Raw genomic sequence first — 19,158 nt, 5'->3', positions numbered from 1 at the left:
AATTCAGCTCTAATAAGTTCAATTCAGTTCAGTTCAGTTCAACTTAATTCAGTCAATCAGAACATGCTCTTAAAACCTTAAATACCTTTAATTATACCCGTAATTTTACAAATCACAATGTATGATTAAAAAGAAGTGCTTAGTGTTTAAAATGCAAAACATTGCAATTAAAGTGCAGGGATTAGTGAGTTGAATGATTTGACACCAAAATTATAAATAATCTAAGTAAATGCTAATCATTCCTCTTTAGCAAAAAGAACAATATAAAAAAAAACCAAATGCAGTAAACGAATAATTAGTGGCTAACCACAGACGTCAAAAAATAATATTTTTTAGTGCGCTTAAGAAAGTGAGCCACTCGCTAATTGTAATTAAGTTAATAATAAAACTCCAAAATCAAAGCAAATATAATGGGGGACTGAGTCATTCAGTTTATATAATACCGAATCTTTGAATAATAAAATAAAAACTATGTTTATTTTCTGAGGATATCGTCAATCAAACAATACCGCTTTTATTTTCTTTCTAGATCCTTTTTTCTGTATCTCTCTCAAGGGTTTTAGCTCGGAAAGTTGACTCTTTTAAATTTCTTTCTATCCCCTTTCAAGTATTTATGTTCAGGTATTTATATCTTCTCAAGAATATTTTTTTCTTTGTTTATTATTATTACTTGCATTTTTTTTAAAGAAATTATTACTTGTATTTTGAATATTGTTATTTAGAAGTTATATTGGGTTTTAAGCTGAGATTTGTATGAAATTAGCTGAGATTTTGTATTGGGTTTCCTTTATTTTTATTTTTGCTTGTATAATTTTTTAAGTTTTAAGCTCATTTATTGGGTTTAAGTTGAGATTTGTGTGATATAATTTTGAAGCTAATTTCTGTAGTTTTTTACTATATTTGTTGGGCATTAAGCTGATATTTGTGTAATATAAGCTGAATTTTGAACTGGGTATATCTAATTTCTGTATTTTGATTGATTTACTGTAATTTATTTAATTTTTTTTATGAGGTTTAAGCTGAGATTTGTGTGCAATATCTGAATTTGTCAGCTGAGTATTTTTGTTTACAAGATTTCTGTTGAATTAATTTGTCTTGTCAGTTGAAGTGGATTAATTGTGTTGAAATATTGATGTATAATCCTTCATTAGGGTTGTATGGAGGTTATTTTTATTAGAAAAAGTTGCTGATTTTGTTTACTTGTCATTTTTCATGTTGCTGTGATTCATATTGGTTATAGTTTGTGCATATGGATCCACAATTAGAAGAGTTATATGGGACTTTGCATCGAATCAAGTTCAATGATCAGAAGGTTCCGATTTTAGCAAGTAACAATCATTTTGATACTGCAAAAGTGCAAGATCCCAATTTGAATTTGAGTTTTGCAAATCCTCCATTGATTCACCAAAATCCGAATTTTAATGTGGGTGTACCATCAGTAGGTCAGGAAAGTGATTCATCCCTTCACGAAGATTATGATCTTAGTGATGTTGTTCTTAAGTACATCACTCAAGTCCTGATGGAAGAGGACGAGGAAGAGAAAACCCGTTCACATCACGAGCCTTCAGCTCTTGAAGCAACAGAGAAAACATTGTATGAGGTCATAGGGAAGCAGTATCCTTCACCACAAAACCTATATAACTTGCCTAATACTAAGCATGATAGCTGGAATGTCAATGGTGCTGGCAGTTTGATCACTGATAGTTACAGTGGAGCGAGTAGTAGTAGCGACCTTGTGCACTCTAATTTGCCTGTTAATCCTTATGAATATAACCCTGTACCTATAGTTGATTTTTCCAAGCCTTCCTCAAACCTGTCATTGCAAACATCATACAGCTCATCAAATAGCTCAGGAAGGCAATATGATGTTCATTTTAATTATGATTCACCATATAGTACAGCGAGTAATCCTTTTGGTTTAGCAGATGCAACAGCGGAATCTCCTGTGAGTGCCCTTAATGTGTCTGAGATATTCAATGATAGTCAGTCGATGTTGCAGTTTCAAAAAGGGCTCAAGGAAGCGAGTAAGTTTCTTCCTAATGTTCTTCTGTCCAAAGATTTGATGAACAATGGCTCCTCTCAGAAGCTAGTGGGTGCAGCTTCCCGTGATTCAGTAATTAAACTGGAAAACATACATAAGAACGAGATTCCAGCAGAGTTGTTGATTGGAACGAAACACCGCAATCGAGATGAGTTTCAGTTAGAGGAAAGGAGGGGAAACAAACAGTCAGCTGTTTCCCATGCTTCTGATGAGGCAGTTATGAGATCGGAAATGTTTGATAAGGTGTTATTGTGTAGTGGAGGTAAAAATGATGCTGCACTTCGGGAAGTTTTACAGAGTGGACTAAACAAAAATGCACAAAATTCTCAGCCAAAGGGATCTAGTGGTGGGAGAGGACGTGGGAGGAGACAAGGCAGCAGGAGAGAGGTAATAGATTTAAGATCACTCTTAAGCCTGTGTGCACAAGCTGTTGGATCAAATGATCAAAGGAACGCAAATGACTTGCTTAAGCAAATTAGACAATATTCTTCTCCCACGGGAGATGGAAATCAAAGAATGGCACACTATTTTGCAGATGGATTAGAGGCACGCCTTGCTGGTGTTGGAACTCCTATATATAGTTGTCTTCTCACTGGTCCAGCATCTGCTGTTGATATCTTGAGAGCTTACCACATGTTTTTAGCCGTATGCCCTTTTAAGAAAATTGGCAATTTCTTCTCTAATAGAACGATTACAGCAGTGGCAGAGAAAGCTACACGACTTCATATAATTGATATTGGTATAGTCTACGGTTTTCAATGGCCTTGTCTATTTCAGCGCCTTTCATCAAGACCTGGTGGCCCCCCCAAAATTCGTATTACTGGAGTTGATCTTCCACAACCAGGGTTCCGGCCTGCCAAACGGGTAGAAGAGACAGGACGTCGTTTGAAGAATTATGCAGAGTCATTTAATATACCATTTGAGTTCAATGCTGTTGCAAAGAAGTGGGAAACACTTACTGTTGAAGATCTGAAGATTGATAGTGATGAGGTGCTTGTTGTGAACTGTATGTTCAGATTAAAGTATGTACCTGAGGAAACAGCAATGGTGGAATGCCCAAGAGATATGGTTCTTAACCTCATTAAACAGATAAAACCAGCTATCTTCATACACGGTGTAGTTAATGGGGCTTTCAATTCCCCCTTTTTCATTACTCGATTTCGTGAGGCTCTTTTCCATTTCTCAACTCTGTTTGATATGCTTGAGACTAATCTTCCCCGGGATATTCAAGAAAGGATACTGATTGAGAGAGAGATATTTGGGCGACAAGCGATGAATGTGATTGCCTGTGAGGGTTTAGAAAGAATAGAAAGGCCCGAGACATACAAGCAGTGGCAAGTCCGAAATGAAAGGGCTGGATTCAGACAGCTGCCTTTAAACCCCGAGATATTGAATATGGCAAAAAAGAGGGTGAAATCTGTGTATCATAAAGATTACTCCATTGATGAAGACGGGCATTGGTTGTTGCAGGGATGGAAGGGTAGAATTGTCTATGCTCTCTCAACTTGGAAGCCTGTCTATGAAGATCTTTTAGGTGCTAATGAAGGTTGATCAAGAATTTTTATGCAGAAGCCAGACTCGTGCTAAAGTGTGACAAATATCATTGTATGCATCTCAGTTCTCAGTTCATATGACTTGGTAAAAGGCCAATCAATGTGCATTTGTCCGCTTAATTTGTTCACCTAGCCTTTTATGTACTCCCTAAACATTTTCTGCTTTGCAGGTCAAGGAGAAATGAAGCCGCTGCTTACCAATTACCATGCATCAAGTGTGTGGCACTGTGATAGTTGAGAAGCGCTACTTTGCCCTGTTGATGCACAGTTCATCGTCATGCACAGTACATCTTCTTGGGAGTTAACTCTGAGATTGTATTGCAGAGACCTTTTTGTTTTTGGTTTGGGAGATTACTCTTATTGGAGGTGGTGGTCCTGGCGATTTAGGCAAAACTAATGTCAGCCAACGTGAAGCTACCAACCTTTACCCTTTAAAACAGTTTAGCATTATACGAGCAACAACAATCTTTTGCTGAAGGATTCCAAAGTTGGACAATGTGACCCTTCAAGCGCAACCCATCATACAGCTTAAGAAAGCCAGGGGAATTGAACTGCTGTATTTTCTGCTATTTTTTGAGGTTTTTCTGAGGAAATCTTCTTTTGTTTTTATTTTTGCTTTATAGGAGAAAAACCATATGAAAGCGTATGGCTTATATACGAGTTGCATTGCATTAGTGTCAATGCACGTACCTAGGAAGTACTACTGTTTTTAGTTTTTTTTTTTTCCAATGCAATAGAGCAGCTAGTAGAAATCTGGAAATGTCTGTATCTTTCTCTTGTAAGTTCAAGTTTTTTGTTGGGTAACCAATAACATTTGAATTTGTATCATCTGACTTTATGTGCTTAAAAAATTTCACAGTAAAGAAGCCTTTTTACTACTCATATTTGCTTTTTCATTATTGCTTTGATGAGGGTAACCAAGTTATTTTACAACAACAATTAACTTCGAATAAGGAAAAGTTTTTCTCTTTTATTAGGGCGGAGGGTGACTAATCCCCTAAAAATTGGTATAGACTATTGAAGTCTATTTTGCGTTTGAATGTGCTTTTATTTTGATTCGTACGAAACTTGCAATCAAATTTCTAAATAACGAGTTCCAAACATCCTAATCAAATTGGGTTTAGCATAATTAACTAAGAGCATAAATAGGAGTATTTTTCAAATCATGTACTCTAAACAATACGAGTACTTCATTTTGTAAGGCAAATACTAACAAGCGACCCGGAATAGCAAGGTGGTAGCGTCGTACCAATAACCATCTTTCGAGTCGCGAGTAGTAGCTCTAATACTTGGTAGGCTAATTAAGTTAAACAGTCCAACTGCAAAGCTCGCCGAAAGAAGAGAGTGATGAGCGGAGCAGGAGTTCCAGACTTCTTCTACAGAGAAGCTCAACGACTTGGCTATGTTGCTCGTTCTGCTTTCAAGGTTCTTTTTTTTTTTCACAATTTCATACAATATATAATACTTGTACATTACATTCAAATTTGCTCTAATTTTTGTCCTTTTTTCTGGGTGAATTTAATTGAAGAGCAGTTACTGCAATTGCAAGAGAAATACAAGTTGATTAAGCCAGGTTCATCTGTGCTTGATCTGGGTTGTGCTCCTGGCGCTTGGCTTCAGGTGTTTTTTTGCTCCGTTCTCTTTCAGACATTTCGTCGAACATATGGTGTGCATTATTTTCCTTATTATTTTTGTATAACAGGTAGCTTGTCAAAGTTTGGGTCCTCTCAAAAATGGTGGGACTGTTGTGGGTATTGACTTAAAGGTAAATTCATCTTCTGGGTTAATTTCTATGTATATTATTTACTTGTATTAATGATATCTTGTTATGATATTGGAGTTTTTGAAATGTGATTAATCTTTGGTGTTTTGCACAGAGCAGAAGGTGAAAGTTCCCTCTACTTATTGTGATGCTAGGGTTCAAACTGTTTGTGGTGATGCTATGACCCTTTCTAGGGACCATATCAGGTCACTGTCCCCTAAGGTATGTCATGCTTCTATGTTTTGTCACTCTGTTAGCTTACATAATTTTGCATGAAACTATTGTAGTTTGTGACTGTTAAACTTGGAGCTAAGGGTTGAGGATTGGAGTAATATTGCGATAATCATCATATGTATAATGTATTTCATGCTAAAGAATCATATAGCTGATAATATTATCCCTAATTTGGAACAGAACTTGAGTCCTATTCAATTAACAGACTAATATATGATCATCGCGTCAAGTTTTTGAGGTTGAGAACCAACAGTTGTACAATTCAAAGCATTAAACCTGTCATTGGTTGGTTTATGCAGAAGGGATTTTCAGTCATTCTATCAGATATGTGTCCCTTAGTCTCTGGAATCAAGTCGAAAGATGCAGCCTTGTCGGCTGAGTTAGGCATGCGAGCCCTTGACCTGGCTGTTGGAAGTGCCGCTCTTACCCAAGAAGATGCCGAGTCTGAGACGAAAGAAGAGGCTGAGGACAAGGGCATATTGCTTCCTGGTGGCAACCTTGTCATTAAGCTTTTGGAGGGTGAAGATATGAAAGGTTTGTTTCCAAATTTTGAAGCTTCTCCTTGCAGCTATATGCTGTTCTTACATCAGTTTTGTGTTCTCGTAGAATTTGGTCAAATTTGCAAACCAATCTTCAAAAAAGCGTCGTGGTTGAGACCCAAAGCTACAAGATCAACTTCAAGAGAAATATATTTGATTTGTCAAGGACTGCGCCCATGAAGTTTGGAATTTCTAAAAGGGTCAGATTTTGTAATACTCCGTAGGAAATTTATGGCTTTTGTGTAGGTTCTTTTGGTTTATTGACAGGCTATTTGAGGACAAAATTCCAATTTACAAACAGAAAATTCAGACAAATAAATCATTGTATAAATGTATAATGGCTTTTGTGTAGGCTCTGTGAGTTTATTGGCAGACCAATTTGAGGAAAGAATTCCAATTCAAACATACAAGAAATTCAGACAAATGAATTATCATGTGTATACATTGTGCAAAACTAATTTCATCTACATTTTTCGTGTCACAGATTTTCTAGTTTTTTACTATACAAAATTCCACTATACAAATTTACTCGCTATCTATATATGACCTTGACATACTGCCGTTGCTCACTCTTGGATACTCAACCCGAATAGCCTCAACGAATATATGTTCGCCCCAATGACCACAAACCAGTTTCTTTGACTGGAGCCTGAAAAAATTTCAAGAAAAAAAATTAGCAGCCTGATTCTATTAAAACTCAGTTATTCTGCAGCATTCCAAGTTCCAACATACCGGTGTTTTAACAGAAGGGAAGATATTCCAAAATCTAAGGGTCTCATCTCCTGCCCCAGTAACTATTGTCTGCAGAATCAGAAATACTGCATTAGTGGATAATACAATGCGAATTTAAGAAAAATTATGCAACGTAATTGAATAACATCCTGCAAACAACAGAACTGTATTACCTGACCATCAGGGGAAACAGCGAGATAAAGAACACGCAAACTATGTCCCGTTAGTGTAGCAACCTTTGCAAGTGAAGGATACTTCCACACCATAATCTGATTCTGAGAATACCCATGGGTGCTTACTAGTTCATTCACATTCTTACTCCATGCAAGATTGCACACCTTCATTCAATATCAATGCAGAAATTTAGTACCTTTTGGTGTAAACAACAAATATTCTAGGACAAGTACAATACAGATATGACCATACCTGACTTCCTGTATCAATGCTGTTTATCTGATTCCCATTTGTAGTATTCCAAAATCGAATACAACGGTCTGCAGTTCCGCCACCAGAAGCAAGATGACCGCTTTGGTGGGGTGACCAAGCTATGGCCTTCACGGCCGCTGTATGCTCAGTCAGTTTCAGAACTGGCTGCTGAGAATGCTGGTTCCATACCAATAGCTGATTTTTTTCATGAAATTTGCAATCAGTCAGCTTTCAGAATATCTTTATAAACCACTTCCTATTTGAAAATTGAATACTATCGAATTACCTGATTGTCATTGCCTCCTGATGCAAGTTCCCTATCATCATGAGACCATTTTAACCCACACACCTAAAGATTTTCATAAACAACAAACATTTATCATCAGATTAATCAAATTCGCTGCAACGATAAAAGTTTAGCACTCTATATTCCAGTAAGAGACAAAATGTTGCCTTTACCTCAGATTTATGTCCAACAAGCTTGCTAACATAGTCATTCGAGACACGAAGATCGTGTTGAAGTATGTTCCTGTCTCTACTTCCAGAGGCTAATATACGCGAACTCCATGCCAAAACACCAGCTCTTGTTTGATGACCACTCAAAGTTCTGACCTTTTTGCATTGAGTTCCATCCCATACCTAATCCAGATCAACCGTTGTTACACATTCATGTCTACATTAAAACTTTACTTAAAATGAATAAAGACTGATTCTAGCACAATCACTTGCCTGAACTTGACCACTAGTTGTTCCAACTGAAACATAGGAGCCCTCTTTTGTCCATTGAACAGCACAGACACCATCATTTGGTCCCAAATCACATAATTTTGTCACCTAAATTACATATTGGAAGAAACCCATCTTTAGTACAGCACAAACAATTGCAACTCAAAGTACACTCAAGATACATCACCGCGATTTCTAAGACTCAATAGCTTGAGAAAGCGTAAATTGACCTAATGTTGGAGCATAGAATTGGATCATAGCTAATAAGTGATCAAATTAGCTCAACCATAGATTAAGATCTACTACCTACCTCACAAATGCACCAAATTTGATTGTGATTTGGAATTCAATTATCACTAACTTAAAATAAGTGCAACATTTACTAGCACAAGACTACTTACTTTGCTGTTAGTTGCATTCCACAAGTACACACAGGTACCAAGTCCAACAGCAAGCAAATTTTGAGATGACCAATCAACCAAATTCAAGTAGAAATCATCCTGTAATGAAGGAGCATCCAAAACCTAAAATCCAAACATAATTTCTTCAATTAACAATAAAGTCACTAATAAAATCAGTCAATCAAATACATATACAAAAAATCCTTAAAATAAAATATACCTTATGGGGTGTCTTGGGCACCCTCCTAGGAGGCTTAGGAGGGGTAGAGACTTCACTAGAAAACCCGGAATCGCGGCCGAGGGCTGAAGGTGAGAAAGCTGAATTAGGGGAAGAATACTCCATCTTGAACCTCAGCATATTCTTGTTAGGACTACTGATAGGTGAGCCTGCAGCAGAACAAGGAGAAGCAACAAAATCAGCACCAAACAATTCTTGTTTTAACAACCTAGTATAAGCCTCATGATTCCCCCCTTCTTTTTTAGCATTAGGAGAAGATGATGATGATGATTTCTCAATCAACCCAAATGTATGAAGCCTTGAAGAAGATCTGCAAGGTATAAATCTGTCACTGCAAATCGATTTCTTCGATGTGGGCGACGATGTTGCTGATGATAAGCTAGTGATTGATCTAGGAGATGAAACTGATCTAGGAGATGATAAACATAGATTTGATCGAAATGGGGTTGTTTCAATTGCTGTTTTTGAGGTTGGTGTTCTTTGAGTTTCCAATCTTAAGGATGTTTGTGACATCCCAGATGGAAGATTAATCCCACTTTTCCTCCTTTGTTCTAACTCCATTTTTTTTATTTTGTTCTTGAATTTCTCAGCAAAAAGATTGAATTTTTTTTCTGGGGTGAAATTAAAATGCCACTCTCTCTGCAAAATGATGAATTAATCAAGCAAAGAGAGGGCAATTTAATTTAATTATTAGGGTTTAATCAATTTGTAACGGTCAGTAAGTGAAGGGTTTAAGGTAAGAAATGAAGCTGAGAATTTTACAGTAAAAAGAGGGAAAGAAAATAAAGAGGTTTGGTATTGAGGTTTTAAAGGATGAGAGACTCCAACGGTCGAATTTTGTGAATCGTAGCTACAAGCTTGATTTGTTTTTTGTATTTTTTTTTATCCTTTTGGTGTATTGGGCCCACACAATTAGGTAGCCGTTGGTTGGAGCTGGATTTTGGTTACTGTTAATGTTTATGATTCACCTAATTAAAGATTATTTTTTATTGAGTTAGTAACTTGGTAATATATAACCCGATCTTGACCTTAAATGAAGAAAATATACCCTAATTCTTACAAAAAAAAGAAACTGCCTTTGTTATTGTTAGAATAATTCTTTTTTTTTTTTTTTTTAGGAAGACGAAAGGGGAAAGACAAATCATCAATGTTTATAAAAATGCTAAAAAAAAAAAAAACTCATTAGAGTACAAAATTACATTGGATAATCGACAATCAAAAGTGTTGAGCTTCTCATGTATGTCGGGAATTTCCGCATTTGTAACTTGACATCTACCCTATTGAGAGTATTGACAAAACTAAATCTTGACTAAACGTGTGTCAAGCTATATTTAATTTCTAGCTAAAATGATGTTGCCAATTGATTAAGTTGACTAACAAGAAACACAAACTTCCTTTATACATCTATGATCAATGATTCACTCCTACTCGAGGACCTTTTCATCTGGTGCACACTAGTGGTTATAGCGTATACCTGAACTTGTATCTCCGAAGCCAATCTTCACCCTTTTCTTCATAATCCATTTTGGTGAAAGTTTGCTCTGGAAAATGCAAAGCAGCAGCATACGAAGAAGCCCCTCGCCATGCATCAAAAATAGGATCGTTTGCCCTAATCACTCTGATAGGAGTCCCACAAGGCCGAATCATGCGGACTCCAGCTTCCAAACGCTCACTCAAGCCGGGGAATTGAGAACTTCCACCCGTCAAGAGGATAGAGCTGGTCAACTTCTCCTCCAAACCTTGGCCCTTGGGTGAAAATCTTCTCATAGAGATACCAACCATCTCATCCAATCCAGACTGGTCAATCCCAACTATATTAGGGTTGAATAGAATTTCTGGGCATCGGAACCTTTCAACCCCCATTATAATCTGGAAATCCTCCTTAGTAAGAGGACGAGCACGTGGAACATCAGCAGGTTGACACAATCCAGAGTCTGGTTTTGGAGTGAAGGTCGGGTCAATATCCTGCAACAAATTTAAAAATAAATATATATAAGAACTGCAGCAGCCACTTAAAATATATTTGCTCAGACTGAACATGACACCTCAACTTGCCTGGAGTCTAGAAGAGATGCGTGCTAACTCTGTCTCATCTACATCAGGACCCTCATCCTCATCATCATTATCTTTACTCATTAATTTGTAGAGTTGCCAATCTTCATCTCTAGCGCCAAAAGTGTCTTCACCTTTCCCTCGATCAAAAGCAGCTGTTGTTAATAGGCGCATTCTCTCTTTCTTTGCAGCATTCATTCTCTCACCGCGACCGACACCACCAGATGTAGAATTTCCATTTGTGTTGTTTCCATTCGTCTTTAATAGCTTCTTCTGTTCAACTTTTTCTGAAAGCTCTTTATATTTGGTTCGCAACTTCTCCAAGTACATCTCAGGGTTTTCTCTGCATCAAAATTATGGAAATTTGGATCATGGAGTTATTGATATTCTAGTTACAATTGGAGTGCAGAAGATGACTGCACACCCCACTGAAAAGCAATCAAGCAGTCCAAACAAATGGCATAGCAGTATAGCGTGCATGGATTTCCCATAATCAAAAGCTGAGCTCGCCACAGCACTTTAACTTACATTAGTATCTTAATGCAGAATCATGATGAGAAAAGTGGTAATTTAACTCTGCCATCCAATTAGGCTTTCCCAAAAAAAAATAATAAATAAAAAATAAATAAAAAAAAAACAAAAAAAAAAACCAGAAAGGTAGCAACATACAAACGCTTTTCTTCCTCTAGTTGATTTTGCTTCTCTCTTTGTAATTCCTCTTCAGCACGTTTCTGTCTAGCTCTCTGACGACCCTCAGCTGTAGTCTTAAGAAAGATCTGCTTCTTCTTCTCCTTCAGCTACAACCAAACAACAGGCAACAGTAAATAAAGAGAACCAAATATGAAAAGATCAACACTATGGAGATCAGCTGATTTATATAAGTGGCAATCCTGACATCAAGATCCTTAATTATACAAATGGATTAAGCTTACAAATAAATCAATTTCACCATATAGCTCAACCAAAAGATAATGGATTTAGAGGGTACCAAAAGGTTAGGTAGGTCAAATAACTCAATTCCTTTCATATTCATGTTTCAGCCACACCCACAAGACAGGACAAGTCAACAAGTCTAGCCATCAATGCAGCACAAACTATACATGACACTAAAGCTAACCTGCTTTGGAGTCAGCATGTTATCAAGGATTATAACAAGTGGAAACTAATGCAGCACAAATATAGATGACACTAAAGCTTACCTGATCTGGAGTCAGCATGTTTTCAGGGATATCAACAAGTGGAAACTTTTCAGCTGTTGCTGCCTCTGCCTTCTCCTCCAGTTCAACTTGTTCACGCTTAGTTTTTCGCAAAGATTGGTTCACCTTAGCAACAGAAGATTCTATTTCCTGTTTAGACACATAGCCAGTACTTGAAAGAAATGCTGGAACGGCATCCTCATCTACATTCTCCAGCTGCCTCAGAAGAAAATCCAAACCACGCAGCTCATTTTCCAATTCATTAATTCGTGATGCCCTCTTTGCCTCAGCCATTTCCCGCAATCGTTGACCTTGTCTCTCTTTGATAGCAGCCTTTCTTGCAATCTCCTCTTCAGAAGGTTGCTCCTCTACAGGTGGAGGAGTAAATGGAAGTTGCCAACATCTAGTCTTTTCTTCAGCTTCTTTAGTTTCATTCTGTTACAATTACCAAAATATATATAAGAATAAACTAGTGTTTGAGAGAGAGAGAGAGAGAGAGAGCACTACCTGAAATAACTTAACCTCTGAAGCGTAGTCTTGAGCAATGTAACCGTGTTCCATTTTTAAGTCTTCAACTTTCTCCCATGTAAGCTTAGCCCTGTCACAACTCACAAATGATGACAACCTGAAAGCTAACTTGTAAACACAAGACTAACTAAAATAATGAAATATGCTTACAAGTGCTGTGGATATTTTAGGGAAAGAAGCTGCTTCATGTAATCAGTAACATGGTATCCACCAACATTACTTCGGCAGCATGCTTCGAAAACAGGCTCTCCTTCAACAAACTATAGACAGAATTACAAAAAACATCAACAGAAATAAGAATGCAACTATCATCAAACAGAAAAGGTGCAAAAAATTTGATGCTCGTCTGCAGCTAAAGAATTTTACAAGCAATTGTAAGTTAAAACCATGAGAAGGAAAAAAAATACTACAACCAACATTTAGTTAAAGTTACACCATTTTGACTTTTTGCACTATTCACATATTAACTCTGGCCTTGACTCTTTTACTAATATAATGTATATTTTCATTACTCTTTTGCATTATTGGAATCAATGTATTATTTTCAAAATATTCAGCTAATATGGAGTAGATAATTAGAAATATTAATTGTCAAAGTTGTTCATCGTCAAATAGGGTAAGTCTTATGCAATCATTTCTAATTTATTAGTTTATTACACACTTGCCCCAAAATCCAGCACAATACGTATGAAAAGAGGAGAATGAGAGGAAGCAATACTTTTAGTAGCACTCTTCATTTTCCCCAAAGGTATCTAAGTGACATTGTTGAGATCAGAATTTGATAAATAGCATACTTACCACAGCTTTTTTAAATTTTGTCTTCCACTCACTATGTGCATTAGTGAAAAAGGTGTGACCATGTATCTTATGCAAATAACTCTACCAACTCTACACATCTGAAACCTTGATGGTCAATTAGTTGTACTTGTGTCTAGATTAGCTTTTCTTTAAAAAAAATTACACCCATCAGAAATTAAGGGTAAGGCCAGGGTCTTTGAAAGGAAAATGGAAAAGATGGGAGGAACCGGGGGTTTTATAATATCACAAGCATTGATGCGTCAAAGTGAAAGCCCCCAGGGTTATTAAACGTAAATCTGTGCAAATGTTTGACATGGGCTCAGTAAGTCCTAGAGTGCTACCATGGTATAAACTGAAGTGTGCCTATGATCAGAGTAGTATCAGACAGCAGAACCCGGAAAGAGGTTACTGTCATCCTCCATTTTCCAAAATGTCTTTTAAAGTAATGCACATTTATTATGGAGCACCAAGGCAATAAGGATATCCTTGTGCCTTGCCTTCAGAAGCCTTGGTGTGCCTAATTTAATGGAAAAAAAATATGGGAAAAATAAATTATCCACCTAGGTCTGCCTCACCAAAAATAAAAGTGGCCATGTCGTCTCACACTTTAGTGCCTAGGTCGGCCTATTCATACACTGTAGTTGACTACTATATTGGAGGTTGCATAGCAAGGCTAACAAAAACATTACAAGGGTGTATCCTTTTCAAGCTTCAACCAAGATACTCAATAGAACTAATCATACACATGGAGCCAACCACAAGTTGACAATTTTAGCTGTAGAAAGAAAGGACTTTATATGCTTTCATATATTTAGAAAGAAAAAAAACAAATTAGGCAACCACTTACTGGTATGACATGGCTGGTATTGAATCCACTGCAAACAGCAAGGCCTTCTTTGTCACAAACACCAAGTCGCTGATTATATGTGTAACTAAACGCAGCATCAACACCAAATGCTGGGAAATGAAAGAAGTGATCAGAAAACTCAAGAAAGAGGATCAGGCTTCACCATTCTCTCACAGAAGCAGTCTAAAGGTTGTGTAACAACAGTGAAATTGAGTACAATACTTGTGCTCTATACTACGTATCAGTCTACTAAGGTGAACAGTAATGATGTTCGGAAACATGGACAAAACAAACCATGACTCTATCAGTGCTGCCACCGTTAAATACTTCCTGTAATAAAAGAAGATGCACAATTATTTAAATAAAGACTATAGATGGTTCCCGTACCCACAGAAGGAACTCCATAAGATTCAAAAAGAAGCTCTGCCATTCTACAGCGTGATGAAACTGGATTGCATGGACATTCTGTGATTAATACAGGATGATCAACCTGCACTGTCCCCAAAAGAATAATCAGAATTAAGTATTGATCTTAAGTCAAACTATAGGGAGAAAATCAGTCAATTCTTCATCAAACTGTGCTAAAAGGCAAACACCAATGTCCAATGCCGAAAATTCTAATTTGCTATTGTTAAGAAAACAAGTTTTGAAGAAGTGACTTTGTATGCCAAGTAACATAGAATATGGTTAAGAACAACATATGAAACCTTCAGGTCTTCAACACAGCCTTCAAGATTTAGTCTCTTGGGCTCATTTCATGCAAAGGCACTTCACAGTTCACACTGGTATTTGTCATTAATGAAGAGCTAAATTAAAACATTTCTTACTTGTCCCCAAGGAAAATTTATGCACAGCACTGGAAACATGAAGATATTAATCCAGACAGTTATAGAAAAAGGCATGATTACTAAACTTCAGAACGATCCTCATGTTCCTACCTCCTTCTAGCTATACAAATAATTAACCTTCCCTTTAACAAATTTGGGTCAGAGCCTCAGGAGTGATCTACTAATACGATAGGAAACTTTTGGCCATACCTTATGCACAAATAAAGAGGAGCAAAGACAGCCAAAAGCCAGAATGTCAAAGCTGGATTGAGGAAGGAAAGCTCATATTGGCATCATAAAGCAGATTCCATATTCAAGTGCTGTTAAGGCTACAAAATGAGAAGAATAGGAGAGAGCACCTATAGAGTCAAAAGGTCATGAGCCAGTGGCTATGGGGAAGGAAGTGTCTAAGTTAGGAGCTATTGATAGCGACGAACTTTCACGTGGTGCACTCTAAATAACCAGGCTCCACTTAAATCATTGTTTCTTTTAGGAATACAAGTAAGATGGAAGTAGGAACCAGATAGTCATATAACCCTTATTCCCCATAAGGGCACAAAAGCCAAGATATTAACCATCACATTAGTACACAGGATTACAACCACCATTTTATACATACACTACTACAGAGGTGATGCCATCCACAGCCAAGTAACAGAAATCATACGTGCAGGGAAAGTAGAATGTCTTTTATAGATACTCCCCTTCCAGCACAAGCATATCACTAAAGCCTCTAAAGCAAGCAAGCGAGGAAAAAATATGGACAAACACGCTAAGTAATTACTTAAAACACAAAAGATATGGATGATCAATTTAATGACATGGAGGCAATCATCATACCCCAGGCCCATCAACGCCCAACCGGTCAAATCCAAAGTCAAGAATCTGGAGAAAAAAAAAAGTTAGCAGTATATGCATTAGTGACTTGACAGCAATAACTTAATCAATATTCCGTACATTGCATAGCAAGTTCCTAATCTCTCCTGTCAAAATTATAGAAAATTACCAATAAAAATGAATTTTGGCCAATAAATAACAAACAACAACAATGCTGAACAGGATTGACGACAAGCCAAATTCAGAGCATCTGTGAGAATTCAGGCAGTTAAGGTGTGGTCTGCTCAAAATATACAACTTATCACAGAAAAATTAAGTTATAATAAGTTCTATTTGCAGCTACAATAAGGTTAAATAAATTAATATAAGTTTTGATAGTTCCAATAAATTTTGATAAGCTGATAAAACAACACTCTTTCAAGTCCCATTTATCAGCCAACAGCAGACGACAACTGTACAAATACTTTGATTAAGTATAGGTAACCTAAAACAAAACAAGCCAAACAATACAACAACATGGCCAACGAGCCTGTAAAAAATCTTGAAGACAGAAATCATACTGTCAAAACCAAGTAAACTTCAAGAGCCACAATAACATTTTTTAGAAAATCTTCAATATAAACATTGAAATTAAACCTTTTTTTTCCCTCCATCAGTCCATCTTGAAGTCGGGATAAAAGATAGAAATTTTTGCATGTATTGCCTCAAAAAGGTATAGAGGGGTCTAAATGTCTAAGATAAGAAGATTAAGAACCCTAAAAACCAGTCAGCAGGATGCAGAGAAAACATAATATAAGATGACATCACTAATGGCACATAGATCAGCAAACCTACTTGTCTTGCAAAGCGACTAAATCAGGGTAATAATTCTCTCTGAAGGTTTAAACTGCAGCAAAGAATGTGAAGATAAACTCTAATAGAATATAGATAAAGCTTACATATTCCATAATCTCAAACTGATAAACAACATTGTTATCAAATGCTGACCGCGGTCCTGAACGAGTACAATCAAAATATTTCAGCAACGTAGTATCATGATCGCCAACAACAGAGACAGTTTCTCCTGCAACAAAATCCAGACTAAACAGATCAGTCAGGCAGTCACATAACACTCAACACGGCATAATTTTATGAACACTATAAAGAGGCAACTACTAACATTAGTCAGCAACAAACATACACACACATGAAGGACCTTCACATAATAAACAACATTGCAATTTTCACTACAGATGTGACAAATGCACAAGCGCACGCACACACCTAACACAGTTAGTACGATCAACAACATACACGTCACATCGCAACTAAATTCAAAATTTAGGCAAATTAGTGTAACAATAGCATCTTTGATTTCAGATATTCAATCTAAACTCTTAAAAGAGGATAGAAATCCAACCTTACAATCCAATTGCAACAAATAATCTACTACAATAGATGATGTAATTTCATGAAAATCCTCACTAAGCTTAATTTCACAAACACAATTGCTAAATTGAAATTTCAAAAGCACTACAAAAATGCATAAACATTAATTACTCTAACCAAAGCTCCAAAAAAGGGGAAATGAACCTGTAGATTTGTGGCGAGGCCTCTGAACAATGTTGCGAAAAATTACCCTAGGATCAGACTCACCAGCCCATCTAAAACAACCAAACAAAAATCCATGAATTAAGAATTGAAATTAGGGCAAAAAGGGGGAGAAATTAGGGTTTAAGGGAGATACCCAATGCGAAAATAGGAACCGCCATTGTCGATGACAATTGGGACGGTTGAAGGAAACGATCTGTAATCTGTTTGCCTTTCAATTTTGCTGATGAATGGCATTCTCTTTTTTCTTTCAAAGTTTTGTGCTTCTTCTCCAGTGGAGCTTTCAAATTTGTCGAAGCTACTGGAAAAGAAGGAAAGGAGACTAAACTAGTTCATCGCTTCATGCTCGTGAAGTCGTAAGTATGAATTTTTATCGACCCAACCCTTGAATGAACCGTCTAGACCGGTTTCGGTTTTTTGAACCCGCTTCAATCGGAAATGTAACGATGTTAATTCCGTTTCGCATTAGTTGCAACACTTTTCATTTTCAGTCGTTTTATATTGGTTGCAACACTACTATGTTAGGAAAGGATCCACTATTATTTTATAATTTCTCTTTCCCACTAATCCCACCTTCACAAATATTTTACTCTGTATTATTTCTCTTTCCTGCCAAGTGCCAACCCCACCCACACTACTTTTTTATTATTTCTATCTCTTATTAACAATACTTTATAAGTCTAGTCTAGTCTATAATTTTCTTAAACTATGAGTCAAGCCTAGTCTATAATTTTCTTAAACTATGAGTCAAGCCTACTGTTGCAACTAATGCGAAACGGAGGGAGTAACTTTTATCATTACTTTGTATAAAGTATTAAGCTAAATTTAGTCTAGTGGGAAATATTGCACCTTCCAACCTTAAGGTTGTTAGATTCAATCTCCACTGAAGGTAAAAATGGCTTTGGGTCGTGCGGTGTCGTGCCTCGTGCCGGGCCCACGTGCTTTGGGGTTGGTTAGGCCCAGCCAATGAATTTTGGGTTCTAACCGAAGTTTTCAAAAGGTTGGCCCGTGCATGGCCTAGGCCCGCGTGCCATCATGTCGGGTTGTGCTGAGCTTGTGTGTCTAAGCAAAATTGTATTTTTTTTTTCATGTTTTGTCGGGTCGGGCCTTTCTTTTTTTGGGTTGGGCCATGCCGAGCCGTGGCTTGGCCCTGCCATTTTTAAATAGAGGCACTATGAGGGTAGGGATTAGGGATCCCTTACCCTTCTCCCTCTCTAACAAAGTGTAATTTGAGGTACGATTGAACACGCGGTCCTTCCTACCAAGTGCAATTTCAATCACCACTTCACCAACAGCCAATTAATAGGTTTATTCTATAATCAAATTAAAATCATAGTACACGATTACACTCATTTATTTTATATGTTTTAATAGTAAGATATGGAAAAGGTCCCTCTCCTATCACATTTTGGTGGGTGTGTGTGTGTGTGTGTGTGTGTGTGTGTGTGTGTGTTGAGAATCGAACACCCATCACTTGAGGGATAGAGGAACTAACAATCCCTCCAACTATTAAATCCTCTACAAATTTAATAGTTGTGACTTTGTGTCAGTTGTGTGCATTTGATTGGACTAGTGGAGAAGCAATGGGCAACAGGGGCGGATACAGGTTGGGTTCAAGTGGGTTCATTGAACCCACTGAATTTTTGAAAAAAAATTAAAAGTGTTTTTTTTATTAAAAAAAAAGAAAAAAGTGTTAAATAGAATATTTTCAGACTAATAATCTACATGTTAATGTTCAGCCTAGTGGTGATTTCCCCATGCGCGTCTTTCCTTCCCCCCCTTATAAAGTGACACAGGTTCGAACCCTCCCACAACTTTTTTTTTTAAGTTC

The 19,158-nt window shown here is 37.0% G+C and overlaps 3 protein-coding genes and 1 pseudogene across 6 annotated transcripts; 2 read left to right on the top strand and 2 right to left on the bottom strand.

Annotated features, from left to right (window-relative positions):
• Positions 1 to 443: 443 nt before the first annotated feature.
• On the top strand, positions 444 to 4,476 carry LOC145595393 (scarecrow-like protein 33 pseudogene; annotated as a pseudogene). Of its 2 annotated transcripts, none has more exons than XR_014102943.1 (3): positions 444 to 621; positions 1,241 to 3,646; positions 3,765 to 4,476. The product of XR_014102943.1 is annotated as a scarecrow-like protein 33 pseudogene, transcript variant X2 (transcript). The 2 variants fall into 2 exon arrangements; XR_014102942.1 differs by having other exon boundaries at positions 1,241 to 3,679.
• A 462-nt stretch (positions 4,477 to 4,938) lies between these two features.
• Positions 4,939 to 6,435, top strand: LOC145595137 (uncharacterized). Its single transcript, XM_081651507.1, has 6 exons — positions 4,939 to 5,019; positions 5,128 to 5,214; positions 5,297 to 5,359; positions 5,477 to 5,578; positions 5,890 to 6,124; positions 6,197 to 6,435. The coding sequence occupies exons 1-6, from the start codon at positions 4,942 to 4,944 to the stop codon at positions 6,307 to 6,309; spliced, it is 678 nt and encodes a 225-aa protein (XP_081507633.1). The 5' UTR covers positions 4,939 to 4,941; the 3' UTR covers positions 6,310 to 6,435.
• Positions 6,436 to 6,507: 72 nt separating this feature from the next.
• LOC145595136 (B-type cell cycle switch protein ccs52B-like) lies at positions 6,508 to 9,432 on the bottom strand. Its single transcript, XM_081651506.1, has 9 exons — positions 8,635 to 9,432; positions 8,415 to 8,537; positions 8,017 to 8,121; positions 7,747 to 7,926; positions 7,574 to 7,636; positions 7,288 to 7,482; positions 7,035 to 7,199; positions 6,862 to 6,930; positions 6,508 to 6,778 (listed from the first exon to the last, which is right to left on the bottom strand). Exons 1-9 carry the CDS (start codon positions 9,211 to 9,213, stop codon positions 6,725 to 6,727), a joined length of 1,533 nt encoding a protein of 510 aa, XP_081507632.1. The 5' UTR covers positions 9,214 to 9,432; the 3' UTR covers positions 6,508 to 6,724.
• Positions 9,433 to 9,806: 374 nt separating this feature from the next.
• LOC145595135 (actin-related protein 5-like) lies at positions 9,807 to 17,608 on the bottom strand. Of its 2 annotated transcripts, XM_081651502.1 has the most exons (12): positions 17,464 to 17,608; positions 17,310 to 17,380; positions 16,676 to 16,800; positions 15,741 to 15,785; positions 14,461 to 14,563; positions 14,074 to 14,183; positions 12,579 to 12,688; positions 12,408 to 12,498; positions 11,904 to 12,335; positions 11,374 to 11,501; positions 10,708 to 11,047; positions 9,807 to 10,617 (listed from the first exon to the last, which is right to left on the bottom strand). In XM_081651502.1, the coding sequence occupies exons 1-12, from the start codon at positions 17,562 to 17,564 to the stop codon at positions 10,114 to 10,116; spliced, it is 2,160 nt and encodes a 719-aa protein (XP_081507628.1). In that variant the 5' UTR covers positions 17,565 to 17,608; the 3' UTR covers positions 9,807 to 10,113. The 2 variants fall into 2 exon arrangements, with proteins under 2 accessions (XP_081507628.1, XP_081507629.1); XM_081651503.1 differs by lacking the exons at positions 17,310 to 17,380; positions 17,464 to 17,608 and having other exon boundaries at positions 9,809 to 10,617; positions 14,461 to 14,568; positions 16,676 to 16,770.
• Between the last annotated feature and the right edge of the window lie 1,550 nt (positions 17,609 to 19,158).

Source organism: Chenopodium album, chromosome 19 (genome assembly GCF_948465745.1).
Source record: "Chenopodium album chromosome 19, dcCheAlbu1.1, whole genome shotgun sequence".
Lineage (NCBI taxonomy): Eukaryota > Viridiplantae > Streptophyta > Magnoliopsida > Caryophyllales > Amaranthaceae > Chenopodium > Chenopodium album.
This window is presented reverse-complemented; position numbering and strand designations above follow the sequence as displayed.